The sequence below is a fragment of the Tiliqua scincoides genome, chromosome 1 (genome assembly GCF_035046505.1).
Source record: "Tiliqua scincoides isolate rTilSci1 chromosome 1, rTilSci1.hap2, whole genome shotgun sequence".
NCBI lineage: Eukaryota > Metazoa > Chordata > Lepidosauria > Squamata > Scincidae > Tiliqua > Tiliqua scincoides.
This window is the reverse complement of record NC_089821.1, coordinates 68,058,494-68,077,625: the sequence shown is the minus strand read 5'-3', so window position 1 is coordinate 68,077,625 and position 19,132 is coordinate 68,058,494. Positions and strand designations below refer to the sequence as shown.

General features: G+C 44.8%; 2 protein-coding genes across 3 annotated transcripts; one reads left to right on the top strand and one right to left on the bottom strand.

Annotated features, from left to right (window-relative positions):
• The first annotated feature begins 4,546 nt into the window (after nt 1-4,546).
• Nucleotides 4,547-5,467, top strand: LOC136655902 (olfactory receptor 5D18-like). The gene has a single exon (XM_066632633.1). The coding sequence runs from the start codon at nt 4,547-4,549 to the stop codon at nt 5,465-5,467; it is 921 nt and encodes a 306-aa protein (XP_066488730.1).
• A 10,674-nt stretch (nt 5,468-16,141) lies between these two features.
• On the bottom strand, nt 16,142-18,447 carry LOC136655710 (olfactory receptor 5AP2-like). 2 transcript variants are annotated; one of them, XM_066632317.1, is made up of 2 exons: nt 17,509-18,429; nt 16,142-16,159 (listed from the first exon to the last, which is right to left on the bottom strand). In XM_066632317.1, the coding sequence occupies exons 1-2, from the start codon at nt 18,427-18,429 to the stop codon at nt 16,142-16,144; spliced, it is 939 nt and encodes a 312-aa protein (XP_066488414.1). The 2 variants fall into 2 exon arrangements, with proteins under 2 accessions (XP_066488414.1, XP_066488423.1); XM_066632326.1 differs by lacking the exon at nt 16,142-16,159 and having other exon boundaries at nt 17,491-18,447.
• Nucleotides 18,448-19,132: the final 685 nt, after the last annotated feature.

Below are 19,132 nucleotides of genomic sequence, written 5' to 3'. Positions count from 1 at the left end.
GCCAATTTTGTTCAATTGAGCTTTCTCCCATGTAACTGTGTTTAGAATTGTAGCCATACAGCTCAATCCTCATTAGGCCTGGGCTAACAACAGCAAAACATTGCTCTGCTGTTGTAAAATGGTCTCTTTAGGCAGACACAACATGCTACTGGAAGCCATTTTAGAAGCATCGCTGCAAATGGTGGCAGTGGTGGAGGCTCACCACCAGACTCAGCTACCCCCACCACCGACAGTAAGCCAGCAGGTTGGGCAGGGGGTGCATGGAACAAGGCAGGAATCAGGGCCTCAGAGGGACATGGTGAGGACACGCAGAGGCAGGAATAGCAGCAACGGCTCCCTTGATATCCTTGGATCCCATTTGGCTCTGACATGTCCCCTTGCCTCTGCTTGGACTTCTGCCAGCTAAAGAGCTGGTGCAGGTTCATGGGGTCCATGCAGGAGTGTCAGTCAGTCAAAGTTTAATTGTGGTAACCATAGGTCATTACAATAAAAGAACAATAAATTACAATATGTCCATAGACTAAAAAAGAGGAACAATTATGAACATCATACAAGTAAAATCAACTAGTAAAAGGAAAAAACATGAAAAAACCACAATATCAAAAGCCATTTGTAAATGCTTACAGCTTAACTCAGAGTTGACTGAAATAGAACCAAATCTGACTTCATAAAAATAAAATAAACCCTGGCGGAATCAGCTCTATAGAATAAATTAATTTCCCATAAACACAATTGCTATACTGCACAAGATTTTACATAATTTGAACGAATTTTCAACGCTGCAAGAGCAAAACTAGCCACTTTCAAAGTAATCCCCATATCAGCACCTACTAAAAGACAACAAACCTGGGCTACAGGAGATCTGTCCTGCAGCAAGGGGATTAAAGGTGACAAGAATTTAGATCTTGGTGCTTCACAAAGAGGACAAGTAAATAAATAATGAGAGATGTCTTCAACTACATCTGCTCCACATATACAAAGTCTTAGATCATATGGGATGTTCTCATATCTCCCTACTAAGACAGCAGATTGCATACGTTGAAATCGCAATGCAGTAAAAGCCTTACGTAAAGGGAACGAAGTTAAATTAGTAAAATAATTTTCTACGCCAAAGGTTGATTTGTATAAGAAAGGAGAAGGGGAAAAGGGTAAGTTAAGAATATTACATAAGTCCTTTCTCTTAAAAAACAGCTGAATTTTATTTTAAAAATGTTACCCCTGGAGTTAATATGGATAATCAGCGATCTTCTGTCCAGTCTCTTTCCCCTCCAGATCTTTATACGAACCCTACTCAAAATAATATCTCAGATATACATTGTAGTATTTCGGGATCAGTTACTCAGGCCTTTTTGAGCCATTTGCAGACTGAAACTTTTGTAAATACAACTCTAAATAACCATAAACAAGATGGGAGATTTTGTGCATTGGATCAACCAGGGATTGCTCCTATTACTCAGTTAATTACTCCCTTAGTTAAATTTAATAGTTCATGACTATTTTCCTCTATGCAAAATACCTCTTATAAGTTTACTTTTGTATCTTGGAACGTTGCTGGATGGCAAACTAAGGTGGTAGATAAAGACTTTAGAGATTTTTGTTCTCAATTTGTTGTGATTCTTATTCAAGAAACTTGGTTGTCCCTCTCTATGCCCCCTTTTCTTCAGGGTTATCTTACATTTGCCAAGCCTGCTATGAAATCTTTATTGGGTGGCCGTTTACGGGGAGGTATAGCCATACTTATCTCAGTTGATAAGAATCCTACAGTTGTGGATTTAAACATCTCCTTAAACCCTAATATTCAGGCCTTACATATTACATGGCCGCTGATGTTCAAAATAATTCTTTTGAATGTGTATTGTCCCCCTTCCTCTGCCCAATCATTTGACAATTCTTTTCTACCTGAATTAGACCAGGTCCTTACAGATTTGGCTGACAATTTCCCTGATACACCCTGTTTATTAGCTGGAGATATGAACGCCCGTATGGGCCAAAACAATACTGATATTGGCGACAAGCTTGGTCTTACTCCTGAAGATATGAATCATCTCCCTGTTAGATCTTCCCAAGATTTTAGAATAAACAAACGGGGCCGAGCTTTGTTTAGTCTTTTCTACAAATTCCAACTGTGCATATGTAATGGTACTTCATCTGACTCGGACTCTGGAGACTATACTTTTTTTGGCCCTAGAGGTAGCAGTGTTATAGATTATATATTGATTTCTCTTTCCATCTTTTCTTTCCTGCATTCCTTTAGGGTTCTTTGCAGACCAGACAGTGACCATATGCCAATTCAGATGACTCTCTTCCCATCAGTAGGCATAACCTCCAAATTAACTGATTTTCCAGAATTTAATGGAAATTTATGCCCACAGGGAGAGAGAAGGATTCGTTGGTCCGGGTCTATTCAGGAAAAACTTAGTTTACTTTTATAGTCCGAAAAATTAATGGCACTGAGAGATTATATGTCGGTTTCTGATAACCCCTTGGACACCTATCAAAGGATAGTTGATGAAATTAGACCTATATTAGTCACCTCCAAACCTTTGTTACAAGCTCCCTGTTTTCATAGGGGCTGGTTTGATCAACAGTGTGTTTATCAGAAACGATGTTTAGCTAAAGCTCTCAGAAAGTTGAGAAATGTGGACTCACCCGATAATCATCATCAGTATGTTTTACTTAGGAGAACTTACAAAAATTTATTGAAAATAAAAAGGGAAGCCTATATAAAGAAATTGTGGCAAGATTTGGGCTTGGCAGCCCTGGATAGAGACTCTGCCAAATTCTGGTTTTTGGTTTCCAAAGGAATGAACCCACAATATGGTTCTTTGGACAATCAGATAACTGCAACTCAGTGGCATGATCATGCAGGAGTGGAGTAAGGTAAAAGTGGAGTAAAAGAAACATTTACTTGCCTCTCCGCCCCACATAGTCTCTGCCCCCCTGCAGGATGCAGAGGGGCATGTGCCAGTGCTGCCTCACCCTTTGGGCAGCCTTTAGTTAGGATTGGGCCTTCAGACACTTTACCAGGAATCTCTCTTTGAGAGTTTCAAGTGATGGCATAGTTTGCATTTTAAAAAGTATCTATTATAATAATGTTATACTCTGATATCTCATGTGACATGATTCCATCTGAGACAAAGACTTTGAAAAATACTGTAGAGATTAAATCTCAAAGGCAATAGGAGCAAATGAAAGGAGCTCCCATCTGCTCCAGCAGCATTTGCTCTGAGAGTCAATGAAGGGCATTCTTCCCCATTGAACTGGTCTGGTCTTCCCACCAGGTAAGGAGCAGGAATGTTCCAGGTAGCTCCAGAATGCTTCAGTACGAACAGCTATTTTTAGGAGAATGAGAACAGGATTTTTTTTTTCCTCCCTGTCATTCCCACTGAGAGCTGATGCCTTCAGAATAAAGTGACCAGACAGCTTTGCATATACAGATACAAACTACCAAAGCAGGATTTTCATTCTCTTTTCAAAATTGGTTTCAAGATTAATGTGGGTGGTAATCTGGTTGCATTTTTATCTATATAAATTTAGATCCGTCTATGGATGTTGGGGGAGAATTACACAGAGAGTCCAAGCCTCTGCATGTCTGCTTAGAAGTAAGTTCCATTATGGCCAATATGGCTTACTTCCAGGTAAGTGTGGGCAGCCTTGCTATTCTTATAGTGCAATCCTATGCATGTCTACTCAGAAATAAGTGCTAATGACTACAGTAGGATTTGCTCCATGTAAGTGTGTATAGGATTGCAGCCTTATAAAGCATCCTATGCATGCATACTCAGAAGTAAACCCCACGGAGTTTAATGGAACTTACTCCCAGGTAAGTGTGCGTCGGATTGCAACCTTAGTAAAAGTGGCAAGCTTCTACACACTAACTTGATGGCCAGCCCCAATGAGCACAGTGGGAATTACTTCTGAATGAACAGACATAGGATTGCGTTGTTAGTAAGTTTTGCTTCATTACATAGTGTAATAATATATAATACTGAAATACTAGTAATAATAAACAAAAATGTACAACAAATTAGGAAAAATATTAATTTAAACACTAATTAAACTTTTATTAAACAATATTAATTTAAACATGAACCTGCTTTTAATTATTTTCTCCAATATGTCTGTTGAGCTACATACATACATGAGCTACATTCTAGTAATTTATGTCACAGCAAATACTTGTATGTATTCGTTTGTTAATATGTAATCAGTCTGGAGGAAAGGCAGAAAAATAAAAAGTGGACTTGCACTTTAACACTTTATATCTTGTTATTTCACAGGGAGGATTTGTAAGCATAAATTCCCAGAATCACCTTTTGAAGAGCAACGTCCATTGAAGACAATCAGATGTTGTCAGTTGGATGTCTTTACCAAAGTAGTATAAGATCAAGTGTAGTATCTGTTCTTTACAAAAAAAGAAAATATCTATAGATGGTACAGTAGTGTTGATTGTGCTTTAGTCGTCTGTTTTAGAGACACCTTTTTCCCCAACGTGGATCCAGCATCTTCTTCCCAACTCTCTGCAACAAAATATGATCCTAAAGGGATGGAGAGAGGAAATTATTCTTTGGTGACAGAGTTTGTCCTTCTGGGCTTCACAGACTACCCAGAGCTGCAGAATATCCTCTTTGTGGTGTTCCTCATTATCTATGCTATCACTCTGGTGGGAAATCTTGGCATCATCCTGTTAATCAGGGTCAATGCCCAGCTTCATACTCCCATGTACTTTTTTCTCAGCCAATTGTCCTTTGTTGACATCTGCTACTCCTCATCCATCACTCCAAAATTGCTCACTGACATCCTCTCTGAAGTCAAAGTAATTTCCTTCTCTGCTTGCGCAGCACAGATGTACCTGTTTGTCATGTTTGTTGTAGCTGAATCTTTTCTCTTGGCTGTGATGGCCTATGACCGCTACGTGGCCATTTGTAATCCCTTGTTGTACACAGTGGTTATGTCTAGGAAGCTCTGTGTACAGCTGATTCTTGGTTGTTACCTATGGGGCATTCTTTGTGCCCTAGTTCACACTTGTTCTGCTTTTAGGCTATTCTTCTGTGGAGCAAATTTGGTGAAGCATTTTTTTTGTGATATCTCCCCAGTGCTATCTCTTTCCTGCTCTGATACCCATATCAATAAATTACTGCTTTTCATTTTTGCCACTTTTGTGGAAACCAGCACCCTAATAATCATTCTCATGTCATACACTTTCATCATTGCTTCTGTCTTGAGGATACGCTCCAACGAGGGAAAATACAAAACCTTTTCAACCTGTACCTCCCACTTCACAGCCATCATTGTATTTCATGCAACAATTCTCTTTAAGTATTGCCAGCCCAATGCTAGCCACTCGCAGAATACTGACATAATTGCATCTGTATTCTACACAATGGTGATCCCCATGCTGAACCCTCTGATCTACAGCCTGAGGAATAGGGAAGTGAACGTTGCCCTCAAAAGGCTGGTGGGTTGAAAGGTTTCTCCTCCATTGCAATGTTGAACAGCTTGTAAAGTAAGTGGAGTGCCTCAGCAATCCTTAGGATCATCACAGCATGGTACGGGTGACCCTGAGTTTCCAGAATCATCTATTCATTTTCAACTGAAATAGTTTTCAAGGAAAAAACAACACCACCAAGGGACAAGAGAGTATTTTAGGGTTGTACTTATTGCAATAATAAACACTTAGCTCATATATTTAACTTATAAAATAAATTACATGAGAAGAATTTTATTTAAAATTTGAACCCAAGGCAAACTTCTCGGAAAAAATGGCATTTGATTCACAATACAAATGAGCATTACAGATTGGACCATATTTGTATATGGAACCAGGTGATTACGTATTTCAGTATCATTTACATTTAAGAGTATTTCTACTTTTTCCAACAGAGAACCCAACACAGATAACAAGTGCTCTTTTAAAAAAAATAAGAGCATGATCTTCACATGCTGGTGGAAGGGCATGGCACAGAATGCTTTGGAACCCTTCCTTCCCCTTAGTAAACAGTGAGCCAAAGTACAGAGGAGGAGGGGAGCAGCTAGATGAGTATAAAGAAGACACGGAAAAGCCTCCTGTTACAAGCAGTTGGAATGGGAAAGAAAGGCTCCATTGACCTTGATGTTGATCTGAGAGAAATAAGGAATGTTGTTTTTGCAATAAGAATCCATATAACCATATAGATAAGTTTGCATTAAGAGCAGGCTTATTAATGTCTTTGCAATATTACTGCTATGCTGGGAACACAATCATATAGCCAGGTGTTACTAAAATAGGAGAACTAAAGGTGGTCAGCAGGAAATTCTAGCCGAAATTAGACTTGTAGGTGAGCTTGAAATAGACTATCTAGCTTCAGCAAGGGGAACAACCGCATCTGCATATTCAAGTGGAACAAGAGTCCAGATTTAACTGTGCTTGCGTGATAGACTAATACATATTTATTGACACACCCTGCATAATTAATTACCTCTGTAGCATGAACATGGGGTGTATGTACAGGGTGGGGAACACATTAAGGAGTTACATGTTGAAGGTGGATCGGAAAGATTGTAAACCCTGGAGTACCAGCCAATGGGAAACAGGGGAGGGCATAGCATAAAAGGACCCTGTAACCAACCTACCAGCATGTCTCTCAGCTTGTGAGGCACCCATCCTTGCAAGAGTGAAAAATAAAAAAACTTTTTTTTTGCTTCACTTGGAATCTGACCTGAGTCTTTGCAAAAGGTAACTGCATTTCTCACAGATCCATCGACATATCTGTGGGGTGGGTGGATCACACCCTAAAAGTGAATGTTTATATACATACCTCTTTGCAAATTCTGCAGGTAAAAAAAATAGGATTTTTAAAAAGCTATGTACATTTTAGAAATGGGCTATGTCAGAATGCCAGATGCAAGGGAGGCACCAGAATGCAGGTCTCTTGTTATCTGGTGTGCTTCCTGGGGCATTGGGTGGGCCACTGTGAGATACAGGAAGCTGGACTAGGTGGGCCTATGGCCTGATCCAGTGGGGCTGTTCTTATGTTTTTTATGTTATGTACAGGGTCAAAGGTCCCACAGATGACAAGCTGCACCTGCTGAAATTCTCTCTTCTATACACTTGTTAAAGGTCCAGCATCCCTAAAGTTGAAAGTTTGAGCACCCCTGATCTACAGCATGAGGAACAGGGATATGAAAGGGGCCTTCAAAAGGCTGATGGACAGAAAAGTGTTTTCTCAGGCAAGATGCTGAACTGGATTTAGAATAAGTGGAGCACTAAGCTGTAGTGTAGACAAAACTATGCTATGGTAACTAGCAAGCAGGCACGGGTGCAGTGTGGGCTGGAGGTGTGGTCCAGAGGTTTGAGCTGCTGCCTGCCTGAAGAAGATGAATGACATCAGCTTGATCGTACCCGGGTGGGAGACCTGAAGTTGATGGCAAGTTGTGATGAGCCTCTGTGAGAGAGAGGGGGGTCGCTGATGAGCCACAGTGACAGCACAGAAGGAATGTGAAAGAAGTCAGCAGGAGTGATCATTTGATCCTGCCCAGCTTGTAAACTGCCCTGAATAGATCTGATGAAAACCTGAAGAAAAAGGCGGTATATCAATATGGCAATATATAAATAAATATTCTCCTCTTGGTTATGTACTCATAGGAACTGTGCTTTGTGAAAACTGAACAAAAAAAGGTTATGTAAGACATTCCTCACATACATTTGTAGATGTTAAAAATTAGGTGAACGTTGATTTTGTGACTCCCAATATTAAAAAGTAAAATCTGAGAATCATTTAACTTTGAAGAAATTCTCATTAACTCAGAAGCAGGTTTGCAACACAATCCAATCACCTACCAGTGCTAGCCAATGGAATGCACACTGCAAGTGAAGGGGAGGGTGACGGATGGCCCAGAGGAGGAAAGTAAAAATATTTTATTCCAAATTCTTCTTCAGTTGCTTGGCTGTCAATTGTATTGGCAACCTTCAGTCTTGAAAGACTATGGTATCGCGCTCTGAAAGGTGGTTCTGGCACAGCGTCTAGTGTGGCTGAAAAGGCCGATTCGGGAGTGACAATCCCTTCCACACTGGGAGCAAGTGCAGTCTGTCCCTGGTCTGTCTCCCTGGCTATGGGCCTTCCTTCTTTGCCTCTTAGCCTCAGACTGTTGGCCAAGTGTCTCTTCAAACTGGGAAAGGCCATGCTGCACAGCCTGCCTCCAAGCGGGCCGCTCAGAGGCCAGGGTTTCCCACTTGTTGAGGTCCATCGCTAAGGCCTTCAGATCCCTCTTGCAGATGTCCTTGTATCGCAGCTGTGGTCTACCTGTAGGGCGCTTTCCTTGCACGAGTTCTCCATAGAGGAGATCCTTTGGGATCCGGCCATCATCCATTCTCACGACATGACCAAGCCAATGCAGGCGTCTCTGTTTCAGCAGTGAATACATGCTAGGGATTCCAGCACGTTCCAGGACTGTGTTGTTTGGAACTTTGTCCTGCCAGGTGATGCCGAGGATGCGTCGGAGGCAGCGCATGTGAAAAGAGCTCAGTTTCCTCTCCTGTTGTGAGTGAAGAGTCCATGACTCGCTGCAGTACAGAAGTGTACTCAGGACGCAAGCTCTGTAGACCTGGATCTTGGTATGTTCCGTCAGCTTCTTGTTGGACCAGACTCTCTTTGTGAGTCTGGAAAACGTGGTAGCTGCTTTACCGATGCGCTTGTTTAGCTCGGTATCGAGAGAAAGAGTGTCGGAGATCGTTGAGCCAAGGTACACAAAGTCATGGACAACCTCCAGTTCATGCTCAGAGATTGTAATGCAGGGAGGTGAGTCCACATCCTGAACCATGACCTGTGTTTTCTTCAGGCTGATTGTCAGTCCAAAATCTTGGCAGGCCTTGCTAAAACGATCCATGAGCTGCTGGAGATCTTTGGCAGAGTGGGTAGTGACAGCTGCATCGTCGGCAAAGAGGAAGTCACGCAGACATTTCAGCTGGACTTTGGATTTTGCTCTCAGTCTGGAGAGGTTGAAGAGCTTGCCGTCTGATCTGGTCCGGAGATAGATGCCTTCTGTTGCAGTTCCAAAGGCCTGCTTCAGCAGGACAGCGAAGAAAATCCCAAACAAGATTGGTGCAAGAACACAGCCCTGCTTCACTCCACTTCAGATGTCAAAAGGGTCTGATGTGGAGCCATCGAAGACAACAGTGCCCTTCATGTCCTTGTGGAAAGATCTGATGATGCTGAGGAGTCTGGGTGGACATCCAATCTTGGGGAGAATCTTGAAGAGGCCGTCTCTGCTGACCAGGTCGAAAGCCTTTGTGAGATCTATGAAGGCTATAAAGAGTGGCTGTCGTTGTTCCCTGCATTTCTCCTGCAGTTGTCTAAGGGAGAATACCATATCAGTGGTGGACCTGTTGGCTCGGAATCCACACTGCAATTCTGGATAGACGCTCTCTGCAAGTACCTGGAGCCTCTTTAGTGCAACTCGGGCAAACAGCTTTCCTACAACGCTAAGGAGAGAGATGCCGCGGTAGTTGTTGCAGTCACCCCTGTCACCTTTGTTCTTGTACAGCGTGATGATGTTTGCATCCCTCATGTCTTGAGGTACTCCACCTTCTGTCCAGCAGAGACAGAGGATTTCATGCAGCTCAGTGACGATGATCTCTTTGCAGCATTTTAGGACTTCAGCAGGGATGCTGTCTTTTCCAGGTGCCTTGCCAAAGGCAAGGGAGTCCAGGGCCACGTGAAGTTCTTCTAGGGTTGGTTCACTGTCAAGCTCTTCCAGCACAGGCAGGCACTCAATGTTGTTCAGTGCTTCTTCGGTGACTACATTTTCTCTGGAATATAGCTCAGAGTAGTGCTGCACCCAGCGTTCCATCTGCTGCGCCCGATCCTGGATGACCTCGCCTGTGGCAGACTTCAGAGGGGCAATTTTCCTCTGTGTTGGACCTAGGGCCTGCTTGATACCATCATACATCCCCTTGATGTTGCCCGTGTCAGCTGCTATCTGTATCTCGGAACAGAGCTGGAGCCAGTAGTCGTTAGCACATCTCCTGGCAGTCTGTTGGACTTTGCTGCGAGCAGTTCGGAGGACCTGCAGGTTGCGCTCACTGGGACAGGCCTTGTATGCTGCTTGAGCTCTCCTCTTTTCCTCAATGACTGGTGTCAACTCCTCAGAGTGGGCTTCAAACCAGTCTGCCGCCTTGTTGGTCTTCTTGCCAAATACGGACAAGGCGGTGTTGTAAACGGTATTCTTGAAATGTTCCCATCTGTTGGATGCGTTTGCATCGGCCGGGCCTGGAAGAGATTCCTCAAGCGCTTGTGCAAATTCCTCCACTTTTCTCTGATCCCGGGTCTTGCTGGTATCAATGCGAGGTCTTCCTTCCTTTTTCGTGTGATACAGTCGCTTTGTTTGCAGTTTCATTCTGCTGCACACCAGGGAGTGGTCAGTGTCGCAGGCAGCACCATAACTGCGTGTGATCTTGATGCTGGGAAGGCTGGAGCGTCTGGTGAGGATCAGGTCGAGCTGGTGCCAGTGCTTTGATCTTGGATGTCTCCAAGAGACTCTATGTTGGGGCTTTGTGTTGAAGAACGTGTTGCTGACACAGAGACCGTGATGACAGCAAAACTCTAGCAGGCGTTGGCCTTTTTCGTTCATCCTCCCAGTGCCAAACTGACCTAAGCAAGTGGGCCATGAACTGTTATCAGCACCAACTCTAGCATTGAAATCGCAGAGGATGAACAATGGCTCTTTTACAGGGATTTTCTTGACAGTGGTGGCCAGGTCATCATAGAATTTGTCTTTGGCTTCTGCTGGAGACGACAGAGTCGGTGCATAAGCACTGATGAGAGTGACAGGTCCTGCTGATGACTGGAGCTGCAGGGACAAAATTCTTTCACTTCCCACAGTAGGTGGGATGATGGATTTCAGCAGGGTATTTCTGACCGCAAAGCCAACGCCATGTTCCCCGGTTTCGTTTGGTGGTTTTCCCTGCCAGAAAAATGAGAAATTTCTCTCCTTGACAGATCTGGAATCTGGCAGCCTAGTCTCTTGAAGGGCGACGATGTCCATCTGCAGTCTGCTCAACTCCATGTCGATGACAGCTGTTTTGCGTGCATCGTCTATTTCTTGCAGGTCATCAGAGAAGCCAGGTGTCATTGTCCTAACGTTCCAGGTGCCCAGCTTTAGGGCAGTAGTTGTCTGTTTTCTGTTGCATGGTGCAGAGTTGTCGATCCGCTTGTCGGTTTTCACCCTAAACCCCACGCACCCCATGAGGTTAACGGACGTGGCGAGGCAACACTTTACTGGCTGGGGACTGCCCAGCTTAAGGCGGGCGGTAGCTGCCCAATGAGATGCAATGATCTCTCCCACTGTCGGAAGCAGCCCCTGGCGTCATGCTCTACGCCAATCAAGTAAAGACTTATAACCGGTAAACTGCTGCTTCCCGTGTTGTGCCGACGCCGTATGGCGAAGTTGGAGTGTCCTCTCCAGTGCGCGAAGCCTGGGTAAAGAAGGTATGGAGGATAGGCTGTTACCCATGCAGCAAATCCCCCCTCTCCACATCGCTGGAATGGTCCAATGGAAAGGCAGAAGCCAATATGGTTGGTTCCAGCGGTGTCGCAGGAGTTGCCAGAACGTGACTGTGTTCAGCCATGAACTGCCTAAGGGACTCCGGCTCCTGATTTTGCCTCGAGGTTGACTCCTGAAGCCTTTTCCACAACTGGATGTAGCCACAAGGCAGTGGAGGTTTGAGGTCAGAGTTTCCTTCTCTTAGATGAGCTGCCTTCCTAGGCTGACGAGTCCCATCTACCCGGTAGATGTCTACCCGGTGGCTAGATCTACCCGGTGGCTGTCAATGAACCTCTGCAATCCCACACCAGCTATTCTGTTGGCTAATAAACATGTCTGTGCCATGAAAGGGGTATGTGATCCAGTGTGCGCTGCTACAATCAAGATCCATCCCTCTCCACCCTGCAAACCACCCTGGCCTGGCCTGGCCTGCTCCCTACCCTGATCCTCCCCACCCTGAACTGCTTACAACCCACCCCTGCTAACATCTTACCTGCTCCAGTAAGGCCTGGATTGGCCATTGGCGGGTGCACGGAGCCTCTAGCCGTTTGCACCAGTGGCTCCAGACAACTGATGGCAGCACACCTTTTGTGCCATCGTAACTGGACTTGTAGCAGCAGATCTCGAGATTCACTGCTGTAGCCCCAGGATAAGATTGGGCCATTAGTTCTGTTTGTACCTGAAGAAAAATGCTGCTCATGACAAAGATAAAAACTAGATGCAGGAAAATCATAGATTTCAATATCTTTGCCTCTGGAACAGTCTTCAAAATTGAAATAAACGAACTGTTCACCTCTATGATTACAGAGAGCAAGAAAAAATAATCTACTTTAAGTTGGGGGCACAATGATAACATTGAAAAAGGGAGGAAAATGTTACATGAGCTTCTATTCTGTATTGGATCACAGGGAGATAAAGGAGAGATTTAAAAGAATAAGTGTTAGAAATTGGCCACAGTGCAAGTACTTTTGACTAGCATATGCAGCTCTGCATTATTTCAGACAGTTAGGGCACGATGCTAACCGACTTCCCAGCACTGACTTAGCCGCAATGCAGCCCCCGAGGTAAGGTAACAAACATGCCCTTAGCTTGAGGAGGCCCCCTTGACTACCTCCCCACTGCAGGATAAAGAGCACACCACATTGGCACAGCTATGTCAGTGCTGGAAAGTTGGTTAGGATTGTGCCCTTTGTTGTTTAAAATCTGGGCCTGTTAACAAAGGTATATGCTGAGAGCCAAGTGGGGTACTGATCTGATCTGAAACAACTGGCAAGAATGACTTTGCCTACCATGGGTCTTGGACCTTGCCATCACATCATTGTCATTACAGATTACAGATGGGCCCACAGGGATGGCCAAAGGTCAATGCTGTCTCTGACCTGTTGCCACTGTGTGCCTGAAAAACACAATGTGAAAGGTGGCAATCCAGCCCCCAACCTCCTCCTGTGTAATCCTTTTTAAGGATTTAAGGAAGTGGAAGACACGCTGGGAACATCTCCTGCTCTGCCTGTTTTGCTTAAAGGGATTGCGCAAGAAAGGTGCAAAGTGAGTAGATACGGAAGTGGATCTCCACTTTCTATGCTGTTTTGGGGGGCATGTGCTTCACTCCCTACCCATTTTGGGTAGGGTGATTCACTTCCCTACCCATTTACCTCACTCCTTCTTCAAGTCTTCACTTTAAATTCATCAAGATGTGCACTTCCTGATTTATGTGCAAGGAAAGCGAGAGGTAAAGGGGACAGGCAACAGATTGCACCTTTGGATCCATTTCCTGCTGTCTTTTGGGAAGTGAACTGGAGCTGCTCCCTCTGTAACAGGCTGAAGGGACACAGTAGCAGCTCAGAGTGAAGGGCACTCCAAGTCTGTTTGCCAGCTCCTACAACCCACTGCTCTACATGAGCCACATTGTCCACTTCACGGATGACCCAGCCATGTGAGCACAACACAGCACCTTCAGTTCACTCTGGAATTGAACTTTCTCAGAATGTATCTGTTTTCTCCCACACTGGAGCTGCAAGCATGTGCATTTTGTATTGTCCTCTGTGCATGGTGGTTTGTAGCCCAAGCCATAGCAGAAAGTCACTTGGAAATTTTAACACACACACCCTTCAAGCAAACACACATGGGAACAAGTGGATGAAGGACAAATGACCACATAACATTGACCAGCAGGGGCATACTCCAGGACAAGGGAGCAAATATTCCTTTGCCCCAAAGAGAAGACTTTGAGAGATGTAGTGGTTGTTAAGTTGGCAGATTGGGCTGCGAGACATATACAGGTTGTAAATTGTTAGCAACACCCTTTTTGAGGAGAAGAAAGAAGCTCTTTGAATGGGAGCATGGGCAAATTTCTGCAAGAAATCCTTCTTCTAAGACAGTCCTAGACTGCACGCATGAGTTTGTTTTGGACCTAACACTGATAGTTCTCTAATTTCCTAATGAGAAGAGCAGCTACCATTTTCTTCAATCCTCAGGTATGGGATGGATTGGTCAAGATGATTGGGAGAATGTGGGAATGGCACCTTAGATGAGATGGAGGTGGGCTCTGCATTCCAAAAGGAGTTGTCCCCCATCTCTACAACAGATCATTGATCTTAACAGTAGATGTATTTTTATTGTTGAATTGACCTTAGATGAGTTTCTTAGTACAAAAGACAGAATTATCTCCAAAAGCATGTGTATTCCCTTGACATTCCATATGCATAGGAGGTTTAATTACCATAGATAAAAATTACCTTATAATCATCAAGAGAAAAAAAAAAACAGCTATAATTCAAACTTGAGGTAGTGCTCTTTGGGGGCTTCCCAAATCAAGCAGCTTCCTCCTATGTTCATATACATACATGTCAGTCTCCTCTCTAGTGAGTTCATTAGGTTGGTTCTCTCAGGCAAGCCTTATCCAACACCCTGGGTTTTCCAACCTGAGTTCCTCTGTTGGCATTGACCTGGCTATGATCATCCACAAGACTATTATGCCCAGAGGACTCATCAAAGATGTGCTTTTACCCATACCAATCAGCATATCGGTTAAAGGAAAGAAGTCTAGATGTTTTCTCATTTTCACTGATTGAGTTCTGCTGTAGTTTTGTAAACAATGGCATTGCTAATTCTCTCTGGAAATAAGGCATCAGGAGCAATTTCAAGTAAGGCATCCTGAATCTTACTTACAAATCTAATTATAGCTTTGTTTAAGAGCATCACATGAAGAACGTTGTATGAAGAAAAGACAAATGTGAAAGAAATGAGGTTGAGTAGAGAAATGATAGCTCAGAAACAAGACCCCTAGAGAGGTCAGTGAAAGACTTTTTGGTGCAACCTGATGGCAATGTTTGCTAATGTCACTGCTGTGCTGGTGCAATGTTGGCATTATATCTGTTGTATCCTATGGCTGTCCAACAAAAAGGAGGAGGGGGAGCAAGAGCACAGGCAACTAGTAGTCCCCCACTGCTAGTACAGTGTCCCAAGAATGCTGGCAATGTCATCCATGTAGGCAGACAATCACCATAGCCTACCTGGCTGCAAAGCTGGTGGCCAGGGAATCAATACTGCCAGCCATGAGGAGATGCTCCATGGAAACACACACACACACACATACACACACACACACAAAAAAAAGAGGGCAAACATGTGAACGATTCAAGGCAAGGGTGTGGGTCCCTGTGGGATAGGCCACCCACTGGGAGGGACCCTTTGCCTGGGGAGGGATGATGGGAAGTCACAAGTGGAGCCTTAACAGTGTTCCAGCAAGCCAAAGTGCAGGTACCCTGCTGTTTATGGACCCAGGCTGGAAACTGAACAGGGTGATTTGAGCCCAGTCAAGGGGCTTGATGTGGCCAACACTTTGCTCCCCTTTTGCAAGACTGGCCAGAAGCATCCATAGCAGGGGCACTGAAGGAGGTGGGGAGAGGTCTTGCTCACATTGGCCACTCCATGAAACCACTCTTTAACCACTCCACCACAGGCAGAGACATATAAATAGTAGTGCCTCATGGAACACTTAGCATCCTCCAACCCCATGGACAGGCACACCTGGCTAGGACTCTATAGCAACATTTCTCAACCAGTAGTACTCTTACCACCAGTGGTACCTGAGATGGTGTCCAGTGGTCCACGTGGGACCCCCCCCCCCCAGACTCCTGCTGCCAGGCTGTGAGATCAGCAATGCAACATGGCAAGCAGCAGGAGGAGGCTTGGCTCAGCAGGCAGAGCTCCAGCATGCACTTTTTGCATGCTGGGAAAAGCTCTCCCTTCCACCTTGCACCTCTTAACAGTGTTTGTCTTGTTGCGTCTGGCCTCCCAATCCAGAAGTAACTGGCAATGACATCATCACCAGTTACTTCTGGTGATACTTCCAATAGGTGGGCCATGCGAAGTGGAACGATGGGAGACATTAAGAAACACTGCTCTGTAGCAAATGAACCAATCAGAAAAAGCTCTGTATGGGCCAATCACTGGACTTGCATGTCACACAGGGTCCCAACTACAGTAGCCCACCCAGCTAGCCACATCCACAGACACTACATGGCCTTTAATTCATTGCTGGCACCTATCACACAGTAGCCACCATGTAGCTGTCATGATGCTGCCCTCCCTCTCACTCCACAACTGCCTGCTTTATACATCATGGCAGCAGATAACAGGTAGCTCATGTTCAATGAGGGATTTACCCTTGCCTGTTGGGAGCCCAGTGTGTGGATGCTGCAGACTCAGAGCCCTGCTAGCAGAGAGGGCCCACTTCCCTCCTTTGCAGAGTACCGCCCTGAAGCCAGCTCAAGGAAGGAACAATTCGGGTACATAGAAGGGTTTCACACAAGTATGACCGAGTCAAAGTTCTTATTGCACACTGTCAAATACAGAGCAGCATCTGAAAGAGAAACACACAAATGGAATTGCCAACCATTTTGTCCCAGCAGGGCTCTTGTGCCTTTGCAAGTTATCCAAAAAACAGTAAAGGAGCAGGTACCAATGACATCTGGCTGCACTGGTCAGTTCACTACCTGCCATGGGATTTGCAAAGCAACAGGGACCTGTCTGGACCAAATAGCTTGGCCATCCCACAGAGAAACAGCCAGGGTCACACTAGTCACTGCTGCCAGGCATGCTGTAAGCTTCCCTTGTGTTCTGAATAATGTTGACAGTCTTGTGTTCCCTTCCCCTGTTGGAAAGTTGCCTGCAAAGAACAAAGAAAACCCAAAGAGCAGGACAGGGACAGCAGCATCAGCAAGGCATGTTCTTTGAATCATAATGTATACTCAGGATTTAGGCAGAATGGTGGTGCCACCAGGGTGAACATGCAACAGTGCCCTACTGGGGGTTAGAACACTGTGCCTTAGTGGAACTCTGAAAAATGCGACACCCAGTGCCGGCACTGGAGTTCACTGGCAGCACTGGTCCTGTTCAGGATTGGGCCCTAACACAACTAGTCCTTTGGGGTATGTTACACCGAAGAGACTCAGGTGTAGAAGCTGCTAGCATACAGGGACCACGTACAATAATTGTGTCTGATGTATGATGATTATCTCTGTTGTTTGAATTTATTTAGTTACAACTGTGTGACATTACTATCGTACCATTTTCTGACGAAATTTATTTCATGCTTCAATTTTTTTCTGACTTTGAATGAAAAATATATTTTCAAAAACCAAAGAATTTGTCACCCCCACTTCCTCAGTGTGTGTATGTGTATATGTATGTATGGATTTATCCTAAAGAGTTTATTTCCCCTCCTCAACCCACAGGTTTGTCACAGACCTTATGGCCAAATCCTATCCAATTTTCCAGCGCTGGTGCAGCCATGCTGACAGTAAATGTGTTGCATCTTGTGGTAGGGGGGCAGTCACAGAGGCCTCCTCCAGGAAAAAGAACATTTATTCCTTTTCCTCAGGGCTGTGTTGTGGCTGCCCTGGCACTGGAAAGTTGGAGAGGATCAGGCCCTTAGTCTGCTAGATCCTTGGTACGTGATTGCTGCTTTTATTCTGAAATTCTGAGTCTCTCTACTGCTCTCCTCAAGGCATCTTTCACATCCTTGTTCCTGAGGCTGTAGATTAGGGGATTCATCAAAGGGATCACCACAGTGTAGAAGACAGCAACTATTTTATCTTCCTCCATAGAGTAGCTGGAACTAGGCCGCAAATACATAAAGAGGAGTGTCCCGTAGAACAAACCGACAGCAGTCAGATGAGAAGTGCAAGTGGAAAAAGCTTTGTGCCTGCCCTTGTTGGAGCGTATCCTGAAGATGGTGTAGAAGATGCAGAAATAAGAGATGAGGACAATAGATGTGGTGGTAACCTCATTAAATCCAACAAATGCAAATGTGAGGATTTGGTTGAGGCTGGTATCGGAGCAGGCCAACTTCATCAGTGGTGGCCCATCACAGAAGAAATGGTCAACGACATTAGAGTCACCAAATAAAACCTTTAAGCCAGAAGCTGTGTGTATTGTTGCATTTAGAAAGCCAGCCAAATAGGAAATGACTACCAGCAAAATGCAGAGTCTTTGGGACATAATGACTGTGTAGAGCAGTGGGTTGCGAATGGCCGCATAGCGATCATATGCCATCATAGCTAAGAGGTAGCACTCCGCAGTTGAGCATACAGCATAAAAATACAACTGGGTGAAGCAACCCACATACGATATTGTTTTTTGATGTGATAAGAAGCTCGCTAGCATGTTGGGAGTGATGACGGAAGAGTAACACAGATCTAGAAAAGAGAGATTGCTAAGAAAGAAATACATTGGTGTGTGAAGGTGAGAGTCAGACCTCACAACTGCGATGATGCCTATATTTCCTGTCACTGTGATAATATAGATAAGCAAGAAGACTAGAAAGAGGATGATTTGAAGCTCGTATCTATATGTGAATCCCACAAGAATGAACTCAGTCACCACAGTGCAGTTGTCCTCATCCATAGGCACTGAAGACACTGATCTGGAAGGGTAGAAAAGATAACATTCTGTAACATCATTTCTGGCACAAGACTTAAAACATATATAGAAGTGGGCTAAGAAAAGCACATTTTTAAACATGCTCATTAAAAGATGCAACAGAATATTGCAGCCTGTTTTAAAAGAAGAATTCATCTCGCCACTCTGTTATAATATTGGAAGCGTAGGGTTAAGCTTGATTCAGCTAATACACACTATTTAGAGCCCAATCCTGAGCTCAGTGCGCCAGCTTATTGCTGGGGCGCACTGTTGCAAACATGCCATAAGGCACGTTTGCGAGCTATAACGCTGGGCGAGCGCCTGTGCTAGCCCAGCGCTGGCCAGTTGCACGGACCGCTGAGTAGCAGAGAGGAAAGCAGGGACGGGGGGAGGCGGGAGGAAGCGTTCCGGGAAGGGGGGTGGAGGGCGGATGGCGGGGAGAGGTTGGGGGGAGGCGTGTCAGGGAGGTGGAGAGATGGTGGGGGGAAGCATGCCAAGGGGAGGGAGTGGGGAGGGAGGGAGGCGGGACTAGTGGAGTGATGCTCCAGAGCCTTCACGTAAATCCTAACCACACTTTCCTGAGTGTAAGCCCCATTGAACAAAATAGGACTTACTTCTGAGTAGACCTGGTTAGGATTGTGCCCATTGAGAGCCAGAAGAGTTTCCCAACTAAGTCTTTTAAGTTAGA

What these genes read in the sequence shown, in the direction of transcription:
- LOC136655902 (XM_066632633.1), top strand. Translation starts at nt 4,547, where the DNA reads ATGGAGAGAGGAAATTATTCTTTGGTGACAGAGTTTGTCCTTCTGGGC.
- LOC136655710 (XM_066632326.1), bottom strand. Translation starts at nt 18,429, where the DNA reads ATGGATGAGGACAACTGCACTGTGGTGACTGAGTTCATTCTTGTGGGA.